General features: G+C 52.4%; 1 protein-coding gene and 1 long non-coding RNA gene across 4 annotated transcripts; both read left to right on the top strand.

Moving 5' to 3' along the window:
• Window positions 1–1,127: 1,127 nt before the first annotated feature.
• HSBP1 (heat shock factor binding protein 1) lies at window positions 1,128–5,504 on the top strand. Of its 3 annotated transcripts, none has more exons than XM_044255653.1 (4): window positions 1,128–1,263; window positions 1,703–1,769; window positions 2,376–2,496; window positions 3,609–3,809. In XM_044255653.1, the coding sequence occupies exons 1-3, from the start codon at window positions 1,219–1,221 to the stop codon at window positions 2,492–2,494; spliced, it is 231 nt and encodes a 76-aa protein (XP_044111588.1). In that variant the 5' UTR covers window positions 1,128–1,218; the 3' UTR covers window positions 2,495–2,496; window positions 3,609–3,809. The 3 variants fall into 3 exon arrangements, with proteins under 3 accessions (XP_044111588.1, XP_044111587.1, XP_044111586.1); XM_044255652.1 differs by lacking the exon at window positions 3,609–3,809 and adding an exon at window positions 3,968–5,504 and having other exon boundaries at window positions 1,129–1,263; XM_044255651.1 differs by lacking the exon at window positions 3,609–3,809 and adding an exon at window positions 3,965–5,504 and having other exon boundaries at window positions 1,129–1,263.
• Window positions 5,505–10,048: 4,544 nt separating this feature from the next.
• Window positions 10,049–14,038, top strand: LOC122913734. The gene is made up of 3 exons (XR_006385726.1): window positions 10,049–10,345; window positions 11,027–11,095; window positions 13,726–14,038. It is a non-coding gene; the product is annotated as an uncharacterized LOC122913734 (long non-coding RNA).
• Window positions 14,039–23,960: the final 9,922 nt, after the last annotated feature.

Raw genomic sequence — 23,960 nt, 5'->3', positions numbered from 1 at the left:
CCACCCAGTTTGTTGTACTTTGTCATAGCTGCCCCAAGAAACGAACGCCAAGGTCAATACATAGGGAGGAAAATTCTCAAGCAAGGCCCCAGTGGAAAAAAAATTCATACTTGAAGACGGAGTCAACAGGATTCTGGGCAATGGCCATAGATCTTTCTCAAGCTACTGGTTCTCAGCTGAGGGTGACCCCCACCCCACCCCTGGAGACACTGGGGAGTATCTTTGGTTGTCACACTGAGGTGGGGGGTGTGCTACTGGCATCTAGTGGGTAGAAGTCAGAGAAGTCATTCAGCATCCTGCAATGCGTGGGCACACTGAACCCCACAGCTTGAGGTCCCAACTCAGCAGCAGCCCCCTCCTTAAACACCCAAACCCAGTCTCTGGACCCTGCCGCCGACCTCCCCTTGAGCAACCTCAAGGGCGGTTGGGGGGGTGGGTGATAGGAAAGGGGCTGAGGGGCTCCCAGGAGGCTGGCCGCATTTCGTAAGGCGGGGCTGGTGAAGCTGTGAGGACTTCACCAAAGGACACAGGATTTCTACACCACCCAGCACGTCTGTTACACTGAAATCAAGAGTTAAACACCCCCTGCCCCACTGCGCCAGGACCCCCACTCGACCGTCTGGGGGAAGGGGGGAACACAGCCGTCTGGGCTGCGGCCAGGCCTGCATCTGGGCAGCTGGGCTCGTGGTGGGTGGAGCCTCCCACCGCCCGTCCTCGGTTTCCCCTCCAGCGACCCGACCCACTTCTCCCTACTAGGGGCTTGCGGGGCTCTGCTGGAGGACAGGCGGTGGCACAGGCCCGGGCGTGGCACCTCGCAGGCGCGCAGTAAAGGCGTCCGCCCTGGCCTAGACAAAACCAGCGCGACCTTCAATCGCGACCTAGGAAAGGATCAAGTTCACCACCCGCTCCAGCGGCTCCCAGTGCGCGAGTGGAACCCCTTTTCTCCGCCCGGCTCCGGGAACTAGGGGAGCGGGGCGGGGCCTTCTGGGGGCGGGGCCTCCTGGGGCGGGGCCAGGCCGGGCGAGAGCGCTCGGAACGGAAACGCGAGAGCGCAGGCGCTTCCGGCGCGTGCGGCCAACTACGACTCCCACAACGCCCCGCGGTCCCGCGGCTGCCTCCGTCGTCGCGAGAGGAGGCGCTGGGGGCGGTGCGTGTGCGCGGACAAACGGAAGTGTGGGTGACGGTTGAGCCTTCGCCGCCAAGCTGGGAACCGGGGAGATGGCCGAGACTGACCCTAAGACCGTGCAGGATCTCACCTCGGTGGTAAGGGACGCCCCGCCGGGCCCGAGGTCGCGGAGCCGCCGGACCGAGGCGCCCTTCGGCAGCCGCGAAGCGCCAGGTCCCCGGAGGCCGGGTTTGCAGCGGCTCCGCCGGCCGAGGCCCCCCCCAGGCCCAGCCTGCCCTCCCCCCAGCCCCACCCGCCTGACCGGAGCCGCCGCCCCCGCTCCCCGCACCCCCAGCGCCCCCCTCAACACCCCGAGGCCTCCGCGGAAGACCCAGCGAACCGCTGCGGCCGCGGCGGGAGGGGGTCTCGCCAGCTAGTCGGGGTCATGGGGCGGGCGGGGGAACCGAAGCCCGGGGGCGGGGGAGGGGGTGGAGGACAGCGCCCGCAGAAGGCCTCAGAGCTGCCCAGGGCCCCCGCCCCGACCCCAAGCAGGTGTCCCAGGGTGAGCGCCAGGGGGTCTGTCTTCCTGTTCCTCAGGTGCAGACACTCCTGCAACAGATGCAAGATAAATTCCAGACCATGTCCGACCAGATCATTGGAAGAAATATCCTTTGTGTGCGTGGTCAGCCTCTGTGGGCCCTTGGCTCCTGGGGTCCAGGGCGCGGTGTTGATAAATGCCTGGTTTGCAGGCCAGCGGCAGGCAGTCAGTTACCACATTTTTTACTTTTACTTTATTCAGTGAGCTTGGATGGAGTCTTCCCCAGCGGCTCTGTGCCAAGAGCTGGGGATACCGCTGAGCTGGACGCCTGGCCTCCAGACACTTCCAGTCTACCAACAGTAGCAGCTAGGATGACCGCACTGGGAGCTGAGCACTGGACAGCCATCTCTCCCCCGGGCCTCAGCACGACCTGATGAAGAGGCCGTAGTGTTGCCTTTGTTTAGCCATCGCAGACACGCCAGCTTAGGAAAGTGGAGTAGGAGACTAGGAGAAGGTCCCCCGGACTAGGAGAGGGCGGGGATGGCTTGTGAACAGTGCCCCAGACTCAGATACTCATAGCAGCCAGAATTTAACCTTACAGGTAGGAAAACTAGTTTCACGGAGACGGTTGTGTTTCAGGCGGTAGTGTCCAGGCACCGCCCCCCACCCCACCCGGGAAGGAGAGGATGAGAGATGGGTGGTGCTGGTGCGTGTGGCCTTTAACTTCGTCACTTGATGACATGAGCAGTCGCATTGACGACCTGGAGAAAAACATTGCAGACCTCATGACACAGGCTGGGGTGGAAGAGCTGGAGGGTGAGAACAAGATCCCTGCCACGCCAAAGAGTTGAAGGTGAGGGAAGCCACAGTCTTGGGGAAGGGGGGGGGGAGATGTCCACGGAACTTTGATGTGGCCAGGCTTTCTCGTGATCCATTCCCAGCCACGATCCCAGGAAGCGTCTCTCGTTTTCCGGGTTCTTGTTCATTAGCCCTGGATCTTGAGGAGTGAAGGTAACTGGTTAACATTTAGGTAATCACTTACTTACTTCACTGAACCCAAATACTGAGAAATGTGTGTTGTTGGCCTGAGAGTTCTTACCACTGGCAGATTTTGGGGGGTGGTTCTTTTTTTGTAACCTAAATCCCACATTGCCACCCTCAACTTCATAGATGCCTTGAATTCTAAGGGTTCTCTTGGAAACCCCCCTCCACCAGATAAATGCCAGGACAACGCCTGATGATGACCTGAGTGAGGGGCTTAGGCCACAGCAAGTCTTCATCCTCGAGTTCACTTAAATTCCCACCACAGGGCGCCTGGGTGGCTCAGTCAGTTAAGTGTCTTCCTTCTCCTCAGGTCCTGGGATCTCAGCGTCGGGTAGGGCTCCCTGCTGCTCCCTCCCCTCTGCCTCTGCCCTTCCCTCTCTCTCTTAAATAAATAAAATCTTTAAAGTTAACTAATGAATTAGTTTCCACTATGTAGTTCCAGATATCTGAGGAAAGATGGATAACCCAATAACCTTGTAGCAAGACAGCAAGGTGCAGGGGGCTGCCTCAGTCTCCCCATGGTGGGTTTCTTGCTTATAATAAGGCTTTTTAGGATATGTTGGTTACCTCACTGCAACCTAAAAATCATTTTGAAACTCCCCTTTCCCTCACCCCATAATTTAGCATTTCAGTTCCCGATAAAATTAAAGTTTACTGAAAATTCTTAGGTAGCTAGACTACCAAGCAGAATATACAGCAAAAGGCACCGAATTCCTTTTTTAAATGTTCTGGACATGTCCTGGCTGGACCAAATTAGAAGTAGCTGTGATGTACAGGTCGCTTTGAAGTCCCAGGAAGAGAGAGACTGGGGAGCTAAAAGCCTTCAAAATTGGCCATCATTTTAATAAGAGAGCAGATTGACTTCGCTGTGTGAGTAAATCACACGCTTGTTCGTGTGCGCTGTCCTCCTTATTCCTCTAGAGCGATGATTTGGAAAGTGTCCTGCCCGCCGTCGAAGCTTCTCTGGGTCTCGTGCCACACGGCTGTCAAAAGTCCCATCCAGTGAGGGAGCACATCCGTTGGAGGACTGCAGGATGGAGATTTTGCGAATGACAGGGCTGATCCAGAGGAAGAAGAGCTGGGAACAGATTCATACGTTTTTAAATAAAGATTTCCAATTAAGTCTGTTGCAGTATCTTTGCTGGGGCATCGCGCAAGGAAAAGACGTCTAGCTCAGTAGAGGCTTCGAGAGCACTAGTACCGTCTGACAGTGTGCTACGTGTCCGTGTGCTCTGTCCTTGTAAGAGCATAACGTGTTGATGGTTTTTCTTTTCCAGCAGGCGGCTAATTCCCCCTGAAGTCCGGAACAGCATTTTCACAAGCCGAGAGAAGACCGAACGGCTTTTTGAAGGAACTGCTGTGTGTAGACAGGTTTTCTCCCCTGAAGTGTGTGTTCTTCTTCCCACGTGCTGTATAGTCAGTCTGTAGCGCGATCCTCCCCCCAGTGTCTTGAACTTGGTAACTCCACATCTTGGACCTTGGTCAGTCGTGCTGTTAAATATTAAACACTAAAATTTTGGCGGTTCCTACATAAAATTGTCAAGTTTTTTAGTGTATTTTTGGGAAGTCGTTGTTTTCTATTGTTCCTTTTGTAGTAGTTGCTGTTTCATGAACTGTTGCTGTGTCGGTTTTTATGAGACATCTGGTAGACCTTTCAGTTGTAATTAGTTAGGTTCGGTGAAGGAGGGCATGCGGCACGTTGAGGGCTCTAATTCTCAGCACAGAATGTTGAGCCGGCACCAGATGGCGTGTTGGTGATCCTGTTCACATGGTTAAAAAGCCTCTAAAAATTGTTGATTCAGAAATGTCTGGCACTACCTGCTTGCTGAAACTCAGCACTGACCCTCAGCGTCCCGTGTTAAGTCTCTGAGGCCAGAGGCTGGCACTGACAAGTGACCACTGCCACTTCTGTGTGCGAGAATTGTTCCCTTTGCAAAGTGACACAACCGCCCGATGTTCCGAGGCGCTCATTAGGTCGACTTTTGCACGGGATTGGCACACTTGCGTAGGCCCCTGTGCCCTCCGTCTCTGGTCGTCACCAGAGAAAATGCGGCAGCGTTTCACAGCCCAGTTCGCCGTCCTGTCTGGGAGCTGCTGCTCGGGAAGAGGAGCAGAACAGGAGGACAGACCACGTGCAGTCCGTGCCGGTTGCTTGGCTAGAAAATGACAAATGATTTGTAACTGGCTCCAGTTCTTAAGACTTCTTTCTTTCAACTCTTTCTTACCTAAATTCTTAGAGAACTGTGGTTTTATTGTTGATTATAGAAGACAGGGATAATAATACTCTTTTGTCACTCAAAAAAGCGGTGCCCGGAGTGCCAAGCCGGAAGCCCGGGACTGACCGTGCGGGAGACCCGTGCTCTTGCCACGGTGATGGGACCTTGTCCACGGAAAATGAGCAAAGTGGAGGGAGGGGACGGTGCTTCTTAGAAGGGAGCGCTGAATGAGCGAACGCAGTGTGAGTTTTTTGAAGTTTCCTATACCCCCAGTCGTGTTTGTATTGCACATATGTGATGTGATGATGGGATCACGTGTCCTGCTTAGAGATGACGTAGGTAACACAAGCGGATGAGTTTCTCCTGAGCTCCTGGGATTGAGCACGAACTACCCCGCTGCAGAAACTTCTCTGTTGGGCCAGTAGGTGGCGCTGCGAGGCACCGCCCTGCAGAGGAGCCCCCGCGTGCGGGAGACTCGAGCCTAGGACCTGGCCACTTGCAGTCGGGGTGTAGCTTGTCTTACGTAAAGGAAAGATTTCAGAGGCAAGCGGCTCTCCAACTGGAAATATCTTCCGTGAATAAAGGTGCCTGAAATCCTGCAGTTGATGCTTCCTTTGTGTCCACGACGATTTGCTTGGTTTTCCACATTTCCGGGATTAAAATGGACGCCCCGTTTCAGATCGTGGGCTCAAGCCTCCGGAAGGCTTAGGTGCACAGAGCCGAAGGCCACGGGGTGTGGGTGGGCTGTGCTGGGGGAGAGGGGAGCCCGGGAGCCCCAGAGCCGGGGACAGACTGCCCTCTGAGGAGAGCTGGGCTCTTCCCTGCCCAGGAGGCAGGCCTGTTCCGAGAACATTCCCCCCGACGCTTGGCCTTGGAGAAACACTAGCAAAGAAGGGTTTATGGTCGCTTGGGTTTAGCAGACTTGCCTCCTCTAGATTCACTTCATGAAAATTCACAGTGCGAATTAGCCCCTTAAAGGCTCTGAGGTCCCCGAGCAGCCTAATGTGATACAACTTTCTCACCTGCCAGTTTCCAAGTGATTTGACCAACGATCTTTTTTTTATACTTAGCACCTAGTTAACATTTCATTGAACTAACGTGCTGTAAAATACACAGAGGGATATGATGGTTAAAGTAATCCAATAAATAGCTTTGGATCCAGGTTATAACTCCCTGCCTTCCCAAGTACTCACTTGACCTGTTCGCCAGGCCTCTGGGCAAAGCCTTATTTAGCACTGTGCCCTGGTGAGGCCTTCACGTTAGCAGGAAAGGACGGCTTTCCTCAAGGAGGAAGTGGGAGCCTCGGCTGCCCGCTCAGTCCCACCACCCCGCGCACCCCCTGAGCAGGTGCTCGCTGCCACAGCCCCCTGGCCTGTCTCTGCCTTCCGGCCGCAGCCCAGGTCACCCCTGGGGCCACCGGCCCGTCTGCGGCTGAGGACCTCCCCCTCTTGGAGGCTTGGAGCCATGGCGAGTGTTGACCCCTAGCAGTTCTGGACGCGGTCTGTGCAGGGACATGTTCCTCTCTTACTCTCCCAACGGGTTTGTGTCCACCTAAAGGCCATGAAGATCTCCTTAGGACTGCGGGATATCATGAGCACGGAGGGGACTTGCCCAAAGCAAAACACCTCAGTTCAACTGAATGCCCTCCCCTCCCAAACCCGGAGGCCCCATCAGCTTCCCGGACCTGTAGTTAGGCCGGCTTTCCTTCAAGCCACAAGATTTGAAAACACTTTAATCTCATTTATCAATTTTCATTTTCTGCTGTTTCTAGTAAAGTGCGGTCATGTGTGACCTTACCAGAATCAACATCCTGTATTTCAGGGAAAGGTTAACTTGTGAGTTGTTGGGATCCTAACTGCACTTGAAACATTGCTGCTAAGGGAACTGAGTCCTCCCAACAATCCATGTAAAATGAACTTTTTTTAACATCCTGTTGGTACGTTGAAGGTTCCCTCTAAGGATAATTGTGTTTCTCTTTTTTTCTTTTTTTAATTCGGTAGCTTATATATTTTAATCAGTTTAAGTAGAGGAATTGGCACCATCTGTTGTCAGATCTAACCCTGAAAATTAACTGGCAACAGTGGACAGTCTAGCACCTTCCGGAAGTGTTTATTACAAACCGGTGCTCTGCGCTGAGCTTTTCATTTACATTGTCTTAATCCTCAAGACAACTCTAAGTTAGTGTTGTAATTTGATCAGTGTCTGTTTAAACAGAAGAACCCATGGATGAGTGGCACTGAGGTCACACAGCTGACAGCAGTGACCCTCGACCCCCCCCACTCCCCCACCCTCTGCGCTCTGGGTCTCGCCGACCCACGACCTCCACGGATTTTGAAATTCAGTTTTCAAAAGGCTGATTTTGTGTTTTCAATCAAACATCACCTAAATAAATAATAAACATGCTTGACGTGAATTTTTATTCAGGATTAAAACCACACAGGGTTTGGAGAGAACCCGGACTACCATCTTTTTCTGTGTTCTCCTGGGCAGGTCGTTTGAGAACAACTCAGAAACAAGTGCAGGTGAGTGTCGCCAGTGTTTGCCTTGACAGAACCCCTGGGAACGCCACCTCCTGGTCCTTATATTCTCTCCTTGCTCACACCTCCTCCCTTCTCCCGCACAGAAATTCTCCCTGAGACCCCCTGGGGGGAGGAAAGAGCCCCTCCCACGATGACCCGTTTCCTTACCATCTTACCAGGTCACTTGGTATAAAGAAAACACAGACGAGGACCAAAGTCTTAAAAAGGTACCCGCACCGTCATCACCTGGAATCTTCGTCCACCATTAATGATGGTGAGTGTCTGCCTTTAGCTACAGCCTCTTTAAAACTCCTTGTCAGCGAATGGAAATTGGGGGCGGGGGGCTGGGAGTCACTGCCCAGAAACAAAAACCAGAGCGACTGTGATTGAACTCGGCCCCACAAATGGCTTTGGAAAGAGGATGGAGTTTGTTTCTACAAGTCAGGTTGACCCTTGGAAGAGAATCGGTTCTAATGTCTTGCCCTCATACCTAGAGAGGTGCCTGGGATTCGATTGATCTCTAACAGAGAACATCTGTTTCCGTGGGTCCCTGGCCACTCTGGTGGAATGTCACACTGCGAGGCTCTCTCCTTGAGCAAGGCCAAAGTGCGTTCACAGACCACATACAGGAATGTCCCATGGTTGCGCCCTTGCTTCCTGGTGGTGATCTTTATGGCGTGTTTATAGTTTCCTACTTTGTGGATACGTTTGCCCCGATAATTGATAATTGCACAGCAGCAAATCGTCTGTCTTCTGAAGAGGAGCGCTATCATTACCCAGTAATTAAGAATAGCCCGCGTTCAGGGTCAAGTGTTTGGAAGCACTTTGCTGCCTAGAACAGAAAGCACAGCCTCCTAAGCCGTCAGGGCTGGTAGGGCTTCGTGAGGCACCAAGTCCGCAGGGAGGGCAGCTCTGGGGAGCGTGAGTGCCACCCCTCCGCCAGACCATCCACGACCCAGATTTGTACCATCCCCGTGCGTCCCACAGAAAGAGAACACCTTTCTCCGTGTCTTTAAGATGGAAAAACATGTTTTCCCCAAAGGGGTTCCTCCCTCACGGCCCATCCCTAAATGCCTGTGTCTGAAACCGTCTTTGGCACGGCAGCAGGCCCCGCGTGCTGGGCTGAACTCCGTGATTCTCGTCTGTCCTTTCTCATGACTTGGGGATTGGGGCCACGACCGGCATCTGGTGGGCGGGGAACAGGATGGAGCTCGCAGCCTCCAGTGCATAGGCCAGTCCCCACCACCGAGACTCAGCCAGCCCCCCGGGTCTACAGTGGCAAGGTGGAGAAACCTAAGCTTGACCCATTCATGTCCAACTTGTGGCCTGGACGAGGCCCCTTCCAATAGCTCCTGGATCCTCGGAGGGGAGGAGATAAGGAACAAAGCCAGGATTCTACCAGAAAGCAAAGGGATGGCCCTAGGGTGGACGGCCCCCAGTGTGTCACCAACCTCTCAGATGCAGCTTCCAGATTATGAACTGTACCACTAAGGTCGGTTAATTGGGTAATTGGTTTGCTCTCAACCTTGCTGCGCTGTGCAGGAAAGTCCCCTGGGGAGCATTTCAAAACCTATGACCAGGCAGCACCCAGACCCACGCGGCCCCAGTCCCTGCAGGTGGCCCCGGCCAGCAGGCTTGGTGCTCAGCTCCCCTGTGCACCACAGTCGAGGGCTGCATTCCAGAAGATCTGTCTGGTGCTGCTCATCGGGTAAGGTCATTCCCCAAGCAAACCAGATGGGATTCTGCCAAGCGCCTTCCTGCCCACCTGCCAGGCTGACCTGGCAAGCCGAGGCTGGTGCAAGTTATGAGGCATTCGGTTCCATTCAGTTTTGCTCCAGCGCCATCAGAAAGATGTCCGGACAGCTGATGTCTTGCTTCCAAATTCAACTTCAGGCTTAGGTCACTGCCCTGCCCACAGCATCCGGGCTTTTCAGACACCACCTTGAGGGGATCCTCAGAGGTTTCTGACATTATCAAAGGTTTTCCAGAGGGAGCTTTTCTCCTTCTCAACAGCCCTCAAATAATCCATTCCTAAACCATGCCTTTCCATTACCTCTTACCTCTGACAGGTCTTTAGAAATTGAAATCAAAACCCAGTGAGTATTTCCAGAAAGAAAATTGAACTATCAAATACCTTAAAATTAAGGCATGCAATGCAGAAGAAACCCCAGGTAATTGAGATGGGCTGTGGATAATCATCAAAAGAGCCATTCCTGGTGATACATTATGGTTGTTCCTTCGAATGATCCCCTCTCTCAGAAATAACTAGAAGGCCACCTGCCTGATCCTGCGGCAGAATCTATCGAGAGCAAGGATGGGCCCCAGTTCTTCAGGCAGCAGGAGCCCGGGACTGGCCTGGCACATCGTAAAGCTAGAAGTACTGTAAGATCGTATCTGACAGAGAAAGCAGTCTCTGGGGTGCACCCGACTCAGATGTTCCTCAGTCTGAACCCGGACTCACCGTGCCTGTAGCGCGAATCTTGGAGACCGGCTCTTCTGAAGCCAGCCGGCAAAATCAAGCCATCTTGCTAGCGGCCTTAAGAAAAAAGGGTTAGGGTGGCCACAGTGTGTACTGGGGGCCAGACCTCCTACCAGGACCCTTTTTCCGAAAGGTTAGTCACACAGCACATACATTTTGCTGGCGTCATCACAGGGAAATGTAGTAAGGTTCTTTTACTGGGTCAATTTCAATTCCCCGAGGCAGACAAGACTTAACGAGGATCTGTCACCCAACTTGGTCTTCCCAGCCACAAAGGGCAGACCCTGTGGGACCTTCCTCATGCAGCTGAGCCACTGACTGAGAAAATGTTCCTCACCACAAACCCTGCCAGAAATTTCTCGGGTTTATTCAAGCTTATCTGTGTTCCGGAACAATTTGGGGGAAAGAAAATTGACTAGAAATGCTCTAACAAGTTCCTGTTCGGTAAGTTCATGGCTAAAGGATTTCTTTTGTACTAAGGGACGTAATAAACTGGGCAAACACTCGGAAACTAACCTGATAGCGTAGCTTACCTGCTCCGTGACATACCGAACACCATTACGGTGTTAAGCGTTTTTCTTCCTTGGGAACTAACAAGTGCTTGGGATTTTATCACTGCCTCAGAGGACCCTGTACTGGGTGGGTTCTTCCTAAAGATTTGTAATGGCATCTGCTTTGGTCATGAAAGCGTTAACAATATTCATTCTTCTGCATTCTACGGATCCTCTCTTTCCATAGTTGGTTCTGAGGATGGGGCTCCTAAAATGGGGTCCCCAGGCTGGTAGCATCAGCATCTCCCGGGAGCTTGTTAGAAATGCCCTCCCGAGCCCCACTGAATCCGAGACCCTGGGAGTGGGGCCGGGTGGCCTGAGTTTTAACACACTCTCCAAGAGGTTCCTATCTCATCCATGTGTGAGAACCAGGGCCTCTCGGTGTCAACTTTGGCTTTGGGGGTCAGACTAGTCAACAGCAATGCCCTTGGGGCACTGATCACCTTACAGATTCCCAGCTTCTTCTGTAAACTGCGATCCAGTACCCACGGGTTTGGGGGTGGGGGGCTGCTGGCGATCCACATTGTCCTTCAGTACCCCAGGTAATTGTCCTTCTGTGTCATTTCCTACACAGGAAAACAGCACCGAAAAAGCCCGGAGGAGGATCTCAGGAGGCGGTGCTCACGCCTGGGTCAGTCCTAAGGTAATTTACAAGGAATTGATTCTTAATTTCCGCCAAACACGCGCGGGCACCAAGGCCGAGGGTGACCTTTGCAGCCCCGTGAAATGAGAGGGCCCTCCAGCCCACAGAGCTGAGCATGAAGAGTCCTCACGCCACAAAAGCTCGAATCACTTTAAATCAATTTGCTTCTTATTAAAATGTACTTCAGTAAAAAATCATTTCAACTCTTTAAGCCGCAAAAGGATAGCCAGTCATTGAAAGCTTCCTGAGCATTTCAGCTGATTGAAAAGGTTTTAGAGAGCATGGTAAATATTTCACTAGCAGGAGAAGTTATCCAATAAGGAGATTATTTATTAAAAAGTCATAATTTATTGGTCATTTACCTTTATTTTCGTGGAAGTGCATGCTTTCAGTCTGGACACGGTTTTTTTCCCATTTCCGGAGCAGGTAAGCCTGGGAGTTGAGAATTCTGTCCAATGGCAATGTATTTGTACACAGTTTAACTCGTGAAAGTAACAAGATTTTACTAATAACAGCAAAGAGGTCTGTGAAATTACATTTTAAAAGAACTTTTGGAGGGTTTCAGGTCCTTAAAAAGAACTCCCATTTGCCATTTGGAAAAAGGAGTAAGTTTCTCGTTTATCTTTTGAGTTAGCTATCCTAAAGGAAGTAATGCGTGACTTTTTTCCTTCTTATTGGTGGAAAGGAAAGCATTTAACGTTTTAGCCCAAAATGAAGGCGCCAAGTGCCAGTACTTATGGTCACATATTTTATTTCAATAACAAAAGGCATTAGAATGTTGCAGGCAGTGACTAAGATGGCTTAAATGCTACGGATATTTACGGACCTTGTAAGAGGAGAAGACCAGAGGTTGGCAGCCCTCGGATGCTTTAGAAATCAAGTTTCACTTGGTCCGGACCCCAGGCCTGCTGCGTGGTTCTCCTCCTGGGCTGCCCTCTCCCTGGCCCGCTTCCCCAAGCATCATGTCAGGGGTCCAGCCCAGCACCACTCCCAAACCTTTTCTCTCCATCCACGTCTGTTATGGGGTAACTTGTGTGTCCCCAGAAGATATATCCAAATTAACACTGGGTAGCTGCAAAGGTGACCTTCGGTGGAAAGTCTGCAGATGTCGTCAGGTTAAGGCAAGGTCATGCTCCATTACGATGGGCTCAAATCCAATGACTGGGGTCCTTTCCAGAAGAGACGCCGAGACCGCCACAGGGAAAGCAGCGTGTGGCAACCGAGGCAGAGCCTGGAGTGAGGGGTCTCCATGGCCCGGAGCACCAAGGATGGCCAGCCGCCTATGGAAGCTAGGCTAGAGGCAGCAAACAGAATTTCCCTCCCAGCCTCGAAAAAGGAATGAGACCCACTGACACTTGGCCCGGCGCCCCTAGCCTGCAGAGCTGAGCGGCAGGAGAGGACATGCTCCCAGCTCCCCGGGTGTGGCCATGGGTTCCGCCAGTCTCAGGAGCTGATAGTCTCCAGCATTTAGGGCACCTAAATGGTCTCTCCTGCAGCTTCCCTGGCCACTGGATGTGGCCAGTTGACGGTGTTCTCCGTGAGAAGTCACTGCAGACCTGCCCAGATTTTGCTTTCCTATCAAAGGCACAGGTGCAGGCCATACTGGCTCTTTTCCCTTTCCCTGGCCTGAACTCAGAGCTGAGAGCTCAGAGCCTCGTCCTGAGGCCCTGAGGTGGCTGGCAAGGGGGTGAGAGAGCAGCCACAGTCCTAGGGTCCCTTGGTTTGTGGCTGCTTTGCCCCAGTCTCTGCCCCATCGTCCCGTGGCCTCTTCTTCCTCTGTGTGTCTGCGTCCTTACGGGATACTATCTCCGAGTGTCTGTGTTCACATTAAAAGTCTGTTTTTACAAAGATTCAAGTCCTTGGATCAGCCCACACTGACCCACTGTGATCTCATCTTACTGAGTCTATCTGCCAAGACCTTACTTCCCAATAAGGTCACATTCACTGGTCCTGGGGATTCAAACCTCAACACGTCTTCAACCTCTGTTTCCCCAGCCCCCCCGAATCCCCAGGGCCACCAACCTAGAATTGTAAAGGAGAGGCCGTCATTGGCCCAGGGTGGCTGGAGGCGCGCCCCTGGCTCAGTCAGGCTGGCAGGCCGTGTGAGGTTATGGGCTGGGGCACCCTGATTCCCCTTCTGTGTGTTGGAGTCTTGGGACCATTTGCGATGCTTCTGTGTATTGCCACATCTGGAACAGAGCGCCTTTCTCCAACTTCTCCCTGCTGGTTTGCTTCGTAACGTGACATTTCGGAAGGTGGTCAGAGTGGAGTTCCATGTCCCCACCCAGCCGTCACGGGGGCCCAGTGAGTCTCTGCTTCCAGAGCAGAGCACAAGCGCCCCCCTGCATCCGGACACACTCCCAGGCTCCCCTCGACCTCTGCTTGGGATCTGCCATCTGTCTCCAAAGCCCTAACACCCCCTTCTCCCAGTCCTCAGGAGCATGTTCACACTGTCTCTGGGTGACTGGCTTCGTTTGCCTTTTACAACCGACTTTTTAAAGGAATTTATAACTGGGATATCAAGGGTTGATTTGGTTTGGAGAAATTAAGATTTTTTTTTCATAAGCAAGTAAATTGGGAATTAAATTAGGTCTAAAATTCATTTAAGCCTTCTGACAACTTGTTTGCAGGAAGTAATTGCTGTGGTGCTGGCAAGTTTAATAAGCAGAGAGAAGCTGAAGAAAAACTGAGCATTGCAAAAGAAAGAGAAATATTAAATTTGAATTAAGAATTCATCCTCCCCAACACTTTATTATGAAAACTTTCAAACAACAAGGCTCAAAGAATGTCTCCAGCGAGCCCCTCCCCTGTACGACCACCACTGCCTCGGCTGTGCTGTTACCACGTGACTTTACGAGCTGTCTGGGATCTCGTTCTCCCTCCGTCCTTCTCCAGGGCAGGTGGGGGGAGGGGAGCCGAAAGGGGCAGAGGGAGAATCGTAAGCAGGCCTGACACCCAGTGCGGAGCCCAACACAGGATCGATCCCACAACCCTGAAACGACGACCTAAGCCGAAATCAAGAGTCAGCCCTGGGATGCCTGAGTGGCTCAGTAAGTTAAGCGTCTGCCTTCGGCTCAAGGTCGTGATCCCAGGGTCCTGGAATCGAGTCCCACGTGGGGCTGCCTGGTCTGCGGGGGTCCTGCTTCTCCGGTCCCTCTGCTTTTGCTCTCTCCCTCTCTAATAAATCTAAAAAAAAAAAAAAAAAATCGGCCGCTTAGCCCGCTGAGCCACGCAGGTGTCCTGTCTCTGAGAATTGTTTTAATTAGGTGAACACCAGCTTGCCCTGCGGACTCCGCCAGGGAAGTGCGAACAACCAGACTGTGAGCCACTCGCTGGGTTCCCAGGTGCGTCAGAGCGTGACCTCGGCCATGCTACCGTGATTTGTACAAAGTCTGTATCTGGTCTTCATCCCTTTTCAGGCACAAAGCTCCTAAAAACCTTGGGATTTCCTGATTGCTAAGCTTAATAAAGGGTCTTGTTTTCCGGGGACAAACTCCTTTCAGCCACACCTGAGTTGATGATAAGGCAGAGACTTCTAGAAAGCACGTAAGCCTGAAGGCCGGTTGCCTGAGGAAACAGCCACGGCCCCCGGAGGCTTGCAATTTTCTGTCCCACCCCTCGCCTTCCGGGGAGGGAAGAAAGGCTAGAGGGTAAATCCCTCCCCAGTGGCCAGTGATCTAATCAATCATCCCTGGATGCCTGAAGCCAGGGTAGGGAACTCGAACTTGAGTAGGTTCTAGAAGAGTCGGGGGCGGGCTCGGAAGCACCGTGCCCTCTCGCCAGGCTCCGCTCTGTGCGTCTTGTCCACTTGGTTGTTAACAGGTAAGTGAAATGTTTCTCTGAGTTCTGTGAGCTGCTGTAGCAAAGTCCGCGAACAAGGAGGGGGTCTGGGGAGGCCCTGGATTGTAGCGGGTAGGTCACACCAAGCTGTCAGCCTGGACCTGGCATTCGGCTTAAAGGGCAGATTTGCAGGCCTGAGTCCTCACCTGTGGGATCTGACCCTGTCCCTCTCCGGGTAGCTCGGGGCAGAATGGAGTTGAATCGCAGGAAGCGCGGCTAATGGCAGAGAATTGCTCGGTGTGGGAAAATCCCCGTGTTGGAATTGGAATCGGAACTTGACCCCGTGCCACCAACAGATTTCCGTGTTCATCGCCCCTGAAATGTGTCCTCAACCCATCTCTGCATGGTAACCCCCTCTTCAACCAGTAAGAGCCAAGTCGTCTATCCCCATAAGACAAAACTGGGCTCAGTTCTTGCCAAGAGCGGGAGCCCCATTCTCTGGGATACCCGAGGTATTTCCAGCATGGCTTTAACACCGCACTGTCCTCAAGTTCCTTGCCGTGTGTCTGTCTTCCCCGTCTGAGAGATGCAGGGGGCCTCTTGGGAATTTGCTGATTCATCTTCCAGTCCCCTTGGGCTCCTGGCTCAAGTCCTGGTACCTGAGGGGCAGGTGTGTAGACGGTAGGCAGAGGGCAGAGGGCCCACAAGAATGCTAGCTGGAACTTTCTAGAACAAACTAAGCAGCTCCACTTGTGAGTAGGCAAAACAGATCACATGGGGATTTCTTCTAAGCCTCGAGCTGTCTCACTTGTTGGCCGGGATCACAGAGCAGCCTGGGAGGTCCCATGTATGCAGCAAGAGAATGCACACCGTGACCCTCTTGCTTCTGTGTAAGGGACAGTGCTGCCACAGGAACAGACCAAGTAACAATGAAGCAGGTATTTTCTAAACACTGGATTAAAACTGCTACTCAAAAAAAAAAAAAAAAAATTCAGTCATCTGAGCACACATGCGTGCTCACACACACACACACACACCTCTCAGTTCTGTTCACCTGCCACGATGCTCTGCTCTCTGCCCTCCTTGACCACCTTCCTGGCCTGCATTTCAGGCTTCAAGTTGAATTTCTTACACTGCTCTAAACAGGGAGTGGATGGATTGGCCCTGGCTTTTGGTATCTCTCGGTTGGGACAAAGCACATCCATTGGCAGAACTCCAAGAATGAGGCACGGGGAGTAAGGTTCTAGACACCCACTGAGATGTGCCAATATAATATATTTTTTTAAGGTTTATTTATTTGACAGAGAGAGAGACACAGCTAGAGAGGGAACCCAAGCAGGAGGAGGGGGAGAGGGAGAAGCAGGCTCCCTGCTCTCAGCAGGGAGCCTGTTGCAGGGTTGATTGCGGGACCCCAGGACCATAACCTGAGCCAAAAGCAGACACTTAATGACAAGCCACCCAGGCGCGCCATGATAAAGAATGCTCCCATACTCAAGTTCTGAAAATGACTGGCTGCATGGACTTTTGTGGGTTGACCTCGAAACATAGTCATTTCTGCAATCTCTGTGGCCAGCACAGTGCCTGGCAGAAAGCAGATACTCAGCAAACATCTGATGCTTGGCTGTATGTGAATTACTTGAACTCTGTGGCTAGAGAAAAACATGGACCCGGACTAGACCATCTCAAAGGTTTACAGCCCCTCTGATGGGGGAGAAAGATCCTCAGGATGCTGTCCACCTAAGACTCGGAAACCGTCTGCCCCTTGAGCATATATATCCCCTCTCACTGTGGACTGGTGGTTCAACTCACCTTGGATTTCTATAGGGTGTGTCAGGAACCAAGGGAAGCATGTCCAGGATACTTACCTTCCTGCTGTCAGCATGCTTTTAGCTGCAAGTGACCCATAATCTACTTAAACTCATTGTTGCATTTGTGGACTCCTGTAAGAAGGAGTTTGGGGGTAGATTCAGGCATGGCTGAATCCAGGTGCTCAAACATGTACTAATCAGTTCTGCCATCCTCTGTGTTGGCTCTTGTCACCATGGTTAAATGACCACCAGCGGTTCCAGATTGCATCAAACCCCCTCAAGAAAGAGCTGCCCTGGGTCAGAGCTCCCACAGACATCCTGGGGTCACATCTCATTAGTCTGGCTTGGGGTATGTGCCCATCCCTCAGCCAGTCACAGTAGCTGAAAGAATGATCCAGTTAGCCAAACCTGGGTCATATGCCTTCTGCTAAGACCAGAGTTGGAATTAATCAGCTCATCAAAATGCTGCAATTATGAATGGGGGGGGGGAGTTGCCAAGACAGAACTGGGTGCTATTTCTAGGCAAAGAGAATGAAATAATCACTTTGGGGAGATGGATGTCATTTCCAAGTCTTTCCCGCTCTCTCCCTCTCCTGCCCACTGAGCAGCCTCTCTCCAGCCAACCCCAGGTCATTGGGAAACTACCCCCCCCTTGCCTGATGAACTCTGAGCTCCTGGTGCACCTCAAATCCCAGATGAGTCTCTTCTAGCTCAAGACTCATTTTAGCCAGAGCCCTTTAGTCAACTCATGGCTCTAAAAAGTTAGAGGGCATTTATCAAACACCCACAGAGTGCCAGGAACGATGCCAGGCCCTCCACCATCCGGGCTCCGTTGATGCCTGACCACTCAGAACCACTTGGAAAACTTTTACCCACAACAGTTCTGGGCCCCCTCCCACAGGGATGCGGCTTTTATTGCTCTGGGCTTACTGCCAAAGCCTCAGTGTTCTTCCCCAACCTTCCCCCCTCCAGGTGTTTTCTGGCAATCAGTGGATGAATGAATGAAGGAGAGAGAGAGTGACAGACGGGCACCTGGGGGCTCAGTCGGTGAAGCAGCTGCCTTTGGCTCATGTCATGATCCCAGGATTCTGGGATCAAGTCCCACATCGGGCTCCCTGCTCAAAGGGGAGTCTGCTTCTCCCTCTCCCCTTCCCCCTGTTCTCATGCTCGCTCGCTCTCAAATAAAATCTTAAAAAAAAAAAGAAAAAAACACATCTCTGTACACACACACAGGCGTATCAGCCGTAAGAATGGGATCTTGCCATTTGCAGTAACACGGATGGACCTAGAGGCTATAATGCTAAATGAAGTAAGTTTAGCAAGAAAGACATGGGGCGCCTGGGTGGCTCAGTGGGTTAAGCCGCTGCCTTCGGCTCAGGTCATGATCTCAGGGTCCTGGGATCGAGTCCCGCATTGGGCTCTCTGCTCAGCGGGGAGCCTGCTTCCTCCTCTCTCTCTCTGCCTGCCTCTCTGCCTACTTGTGATTTCTCTCTGTCAAATAAATAAATAAAATCTTAAAAAAAAAAATGACAAACGCTGTTATGATTTCACTTATATGTGGAATCTAAAAGAACAAGCCAAACAGAACAAACTCGTAGAAAGAACGATCTGGTGGTTGCCAGAGAGGAGGAGGGATCGCAAGGTACAAACATCCCGCTGTAAAACAAGTTCGGGGGACACAGTATACAGCACGGGGAATGCTGTTAACATGTAGCAATGCCGTGGTCACAGATGGCAGCGGGATTCATCCTGATCGCTTTGTGATGTGAGCCGTTGGATCACTGTGCGTCGAAACTAAGAGTGTCGGAGGGCAGCTACACTTAGTTTAAGCCCAGAATCCCTGCATTAGGAAATAAGGTGCTTCACCCCATAGGGAACAGAGAGCCATGTTGGGGGCCAAACTGGGAAATGCCAGCTGTGTGCTTTAGAACCAGCCCAGAAGGGGTGCCTGGGTGGCTCAGTGGTTAAGCCGCTGCCTTCGGCTCAGGTCATGATCTCAGAGTCCTGGGATCGAGTCCCGCATGGGGCTCTCTGCTCAGCAGGGAGCCTGCTTCCCTCTCTCTCTCTCTGCCTGCCTCTCTGTCTACTTGTAATTTCTCTCTGTCAAATAAATAAATAAAATCTTTTTTTTTTTTAAAGATTTTATTTATTTATTTGCGAGAGAGAGACAGTGAGAGAGAGCATGAGAGGGAGAAGGTCAGAGAGCGAAGCAGACTCCCCATGGAGCTGGGAGCCTGATGTGGGACTCGATCCCGGGACTCCAGGATCACGCCCTGAGCCGAAGGCAGTCGTCCAACCAACTGAGCCACCCAGGCGTCCCAAATAAATAAAATCTTTAAAAAAAAAAAAAAAAGAACCAGCCCAGGGAGGCGTGAAGGCTCTGGGTTTGGAGTGAACAGCTCTGGTTTGAAGCTCCTATTCTAACAGCCGGACTGGCCGCATCATTGGCGGGGGTCCCTGTGCAAAATGAAATGCGAGCTCCTTTGTTCAAAAGCTATTAAGGGGCGCCTGGGTGGCCCAGTGGGTAAAAGCCTCTGCCTTCGGCTCAGGTCATGATCCCAGGGTCCTGGGATCGAGCCCGGCATCAGGCTCTCTGCTCAGCAGGGAGCCTGCTTCCCCCTCTTTCTCTGCCTGCCTCTCTGCCTACTTGTGGTCTCTGTCTGTCAAATAAATAAATAAAATCTTTAAAAAAAAAAAAAAAGCTATTAAGAATTTCAAGATGGTGATGACAAAGCATGAAACCAAAAGGGGGTTGGGGGTTTGAGTGCAAACCCTGTGCACAGGTCACACCTCCAAGAGGCTGACCTAGTTTCCCTGCCCAGGAACTTGGGAAAGTCATTCAATGGCCTCAGCTTTACTTGCCCCCTTTCTGGAAACAGGATAGCAACATCTTTTGCTGGGAGGTGATGTGCAGACCACAGTAAGACTGTGGATATGCAGAGCTTTGGGAGGGGGGGTCTTGTTATTCCCCAATTCTCAAAACTAAAAGACCCAAGTAGTATACCAACCATTGCCCCTCATGGTGAGAAGAGAATAAAAAACACATTATTAGACATGTTGACCCACCTGCAACAGAGGCAGCAGAGAGTCAGAACCCAAATCTGATCTTTCTAGTCAGAGATCTAGAACCCAAATCCCCCAGGCTTCTGTCCCCAGATTGAGGAACCCCAGAGCCTTCCTGGCTTTCCCCTGGAAAGAGGAAGCCCTCGAAAGGCACTTTTTTGTACAGTATTTCATTTGATGTCCCCTATGACCTAGAGAGCTAGGCATTTTGCTGTATTCTTCTGTTTCTAAACAGATGAGTAAATAACACTCCCAGAGCTGTTTCTAGGACAAGCTGGATCCCTCTACCCCAGGGCCTTTGCGCATGTGCTGTTTTGCTGGAAATGCTATTCTTCCCCTCCACTCTGTCCTTAGCCCACACCTACACATACGTGCATCTCAGCTCAACATCACATCATCAGGAGGTCCTTTCTGAATCTTGCAGACCTTGCCAGTGTCCTTGTGTATTGCTTTCATACCTTTCAGAGCTTCTCTTGTGGTATATATGTATATCCATGTGGTTATCCAATTAATGTTTTTCTGTGGTCTGTAAGCATCAAGAGAGCCAGAACCCACCACGTTGCTCACCGTTGACTCTCCAAAATCCTGGGTGCAGCTTGGCTGACACACCCCCAAATATGTATTTATTGAATGAATGAATGAATGAATGCACTTGCCCAACCTCACACAGAAAGAGGCAGAACTGGCATTCAACCCAGATCATCTGACCCAAAGTCAACCCACCTCCCACTTTATCTTGTTGCCAAATCTGAGCAAATGTCAGTTACAAATACGATAAAGGAAAACGTTTTTTTTTTGTTCTCAGTAAAACTTTCCACTGTGTTCCATGTCAAGTTTTCCTGAAGCCATACAAAAAACATGAGCCTGCCCCCTCAGAGACAAAGCCCAGTTTCTACTTCTTGTCTGCCTCAAAAACGCTAATAAATAAAAAATGATACAATAAACAGACGAACCAGACAAGACAATTGTTGAAAGTTGGGGTGGGGAGAAGACATTATAGGCTTCCAGAACGCCAAAGGCACAAAGGATTCTACGGGTCATCGGGTCCCCCGTCACTGTTCTAAAGGTGGGGAATGGAGCACAGAAAGGGTAAGCGGCCCACCCCAAAGCACACAGCTGGTTAGTCCAGCGCAACCCTCCGGTACTCAGATCTTTCCACCTTCTCTTTTCTGCAGCCGGAGGTGATCGCAGGTGCCCCTCTGCTGGCTCCAGAAGCTGACGGCTTTGTCGACCCTACCCTGCTGTGTCGTCACCTGCCTGCCCGCCCAAGGGAAGGACGGCTGCCTGTTACTGCCCCATTTGGGGGGATACTGGCAGGCCACTAGAGTGGGTAGAACAGTGTGCCCCAAAACCATATGTTGAAGTCCTAACCGCCTCCCCCGCCCCCAGCACCTGGGAGTGTGGCCATATTAGGAAACAGCCTTTGTGGATGTGACCACATCAAGGTGAGCTCAGACCGGGCCCATCTCCAATGCTTGGGGTCATAATGGGAGGGAAAAGAACAGACCGAGAGCACCCTGGAGATGACCTTGGGACAGTGGAGGCAGAGGTCCATGGGGTTCTGCCACAAGCCACGGGACGCCAAAGATGGCCAAGAAGCCGGAAGAAGCAAAGAAGGATTCTGCCTTGGAGGCTCCAGAGGGAGCCTGGGCCTGCCGACAGCCTGATTTCAGACCTCTGCTTCCAGAACATGACAGGGTATGTGTCTGTTCGTTGCAAGGCCCCCAGTCTATGGAACTTGGCTGCCCCGGTCCCAGCACTTAAAGGACACACGGTGTGCGGTCAGCCAAGATTTCTATCCAGGTACGTCTGCCCCTCAGGGCCAAGGGATAAGTTTCTCTTCTCTTCTCCAATCAGCTGTTCCCCCAGCTTTGTAGCTCAGGCCACTGGGAGGACCCTGCCGGGGTTCTCCGCAACAGGGCAGATGGTAGAAGCATCCAGAACAACCCATGTGGTGAGTGTTTTAATGCTCCTACCCCATTGAGGCAGAGAGGTCTCTAATACTCGGTACTCAGTTAAGAGGAGAAGAGAAGGGGATTGGGACCTTCCTACTGAAGATCTGGGAGCTGGAGCAAAGGCCTCTGGTACCTGGGCCATCCCCACCCACGGCTACGACTGCCCCTCCCCAACCAGCGTCACCTGCTGGGGGCACGAACATAGGACAGAGGGAGCTCTTCACGGGACTGCTGTCAGGTGGGAAACACACATGGGCTCCCAGCCTGTTGACATCAAGAAGGAAGGGGAGCCTCGCCTTCTGTGGAAGGGGGAGCCCAGAGCATGGTGTACTTGCCCGGAGACAGAGCAGGCCAGCTTGCCCCTTAGTGTAAGAGATCCTGGCACATTTTTAGAAACTTCCATCTCTATAATTCCAAAAGCTCCAGGGAGGCACCTGACAGCTTGGGGGAAGGCAAGGAATTCTAACAACCCGCAGGATGGACGCTTCCAGACGGCTTGGATGGTGGATTCTGGAGGAAAGCGCACTGGGGGACAGCAAGAAGGCAGAGGCAGGAGGGGATCACAGTATCCACCCACCGGGAATCAGGGAGCGAAGGGGACGGGGCGTATTCGTATCTTTGATTTGCACACGTCTTTACTGTTGGAATTGCACAATGCGCATGTTCATGCGTTACTTTTAGAATCCATTTTTCTTTGTTCTTAATTCTCCAATTTGCAGGATGACCCGTCCCCCGCCCCCCACTTTTCTGCTGCTTTCCCATGGTAACTGAGCCGCCGTGATCAGCAGGGAGAGGGAAGCTAACAAGGTGTTAGTACCAGGTCCCTGAAATGACCAGGAAATTCGCACTTTAAAGGCGCCTGCAGCCAGTTCCACCCTGCTCTGCCACAGCCTGGCCAAGGGGAGGGCAGCGCCATGCTGGAAAGGCAGGCCAAGGTCACAGACACCACGTACAGCCACACACCGTGTGCCTGGCTGGTCCTCGTCCCCATACCGTGAGACCAGGGTCACCCCCACGGCCGACCCTGGACTCGCGGTGGGTGTGTCCTTCCTTCCCAAGCTCTCCCTGGGAACTGGGTCATGTGACCTGCTCTGGCCAATGGGAAGGGGCGAACGCGGTGCGTGGAAAAGCCAGAACCCGCTCTGCTTCTGGGCGGGAGGACACCGGGGCCCGCTGCCCGCATCTGCTCCGCGGAAGGCTCTCGGCGCCTGAGCTGAGCTGTTGACCCACACGCTGGATGCTGCGGGCAGGTGTGCGCGTGCGGGCGGGCGTGCGCGTGCGGGCGGGTGAGCGCGTGCAGGCGAGTGTGCCCGTGGGAGCAGGCGTGCGCGTGGGGCAGGCGTGCGCATCTGTTGCACTGACGTCGAGCAGTCAGTAAGTTAGAATTGTTGCGTGAGAGCCTGACTCCTCACTGGCAAGAAATCACCCCAGCTGTTCCTGTCCCCGTGACGCTGGCAAAGTCCTGTCCTGACCCGCGTGGGTCACGTGAAAGAGCCCCTCCCTCTCCCCGGCCCCCCCACAGTCCTGGTCCAGGGGTGGCCGTGCAGCCAGGACAGGCCCGGCAGAGCGCTGTGTCGCCTGCGCACTCCAGGCTGGGAAGACGGACCCTATTTCTGCAGGGGAGCCGGCCGCGGGGAGGACGAAGGCTCTCGGGGCAGCTCGGCCGCCGCTGGTGCTGAACCCTGAGCCATAACTTACTCAGGAGGCATCAGTGGTCCGGGGCATGGGGCCTACAAGCCCGTCAGAACATATAAGCCTGTTGGAGGCCTGGAAGAAAATGGTATTGACCCCAGAAAAGGGACGTGAAATTGCAAAGCCCAGCCTGTGTTTATATAAATATAAAATACAAAATATATCATTATGCCACCTTTGTTAATGGTTACAGTTAGCATTTAGAGAATGTCACTGCACGTGGAAGGAAGTGGCAGGTTTGTTTTCTGGTGTCACGTGAGCTCCCAAGTATGCAGGATCCCCGCTGAGAACCCCCAGCCAACTCTTCTCCGAGCCACTTGGAGTGAAGTAAGTCAGGAAGGCTTCTGGGGTGAGGAGCAGACCCCCTCAGTGCTCTAGAGAGGGGCTGTGTGTTTTTCACATAACAAGAAATCTGGGGAAATCTGGGGAGCGGGGCCAGTTCCCCCTCTTGTATCTTTGCCTGGAGACAGTCACATATTCATTCCTCATCCCTCCATGAAATGCCAGCAAAGAGAATGAAATGGCTTTTATTCGTTTAACAAAATGCTCTGTGCTAGCCAGCCTCGT

This window comes from Neovison vison, chromosome 7 (genome assembly GCF_020171115.1).
Source record: "Neovison vison isolate M4711 chromosome 7, ASM_NN_V1, whole genome shotgun sequence".
Classification (NCBI taxonomy): domain Eukaryota; kingdom Metazoa; phylum Chordata; class Mammalia; order Carnivora; family Mustelidae; genus Neogale; species Neogale vison.
Note: the sequence above shows the minus strand (reverse complement) of the source record. Positions and strands in the feature narration are given on the sequence as shown.

Excerpts from the sequence above, each read along its gene's own strand:
- HSBP1 (XM_044255652.1), top strand. The coding sequence starts at position 1,219 with ATGGCCGAGACTGACCCTAAGACCGTGCAGGATCTCACCTCGGTG. Across the intron at positions 1,264-1,702 it reads TGCAGGATCTCACCTCGGTG|GTGCAGACACTCCTGCAACA; the intron begins GTAAGGGACGCC and ends CCTGTTCCTCAG. Across the intron at positions 1,770-2,375 it reads CGACCAGATCATTGGAAGAA|TTGATGACATGAGCAGTCGC; the intron begins ATATCCTTTGTG and ends TAACTTCGTCAC.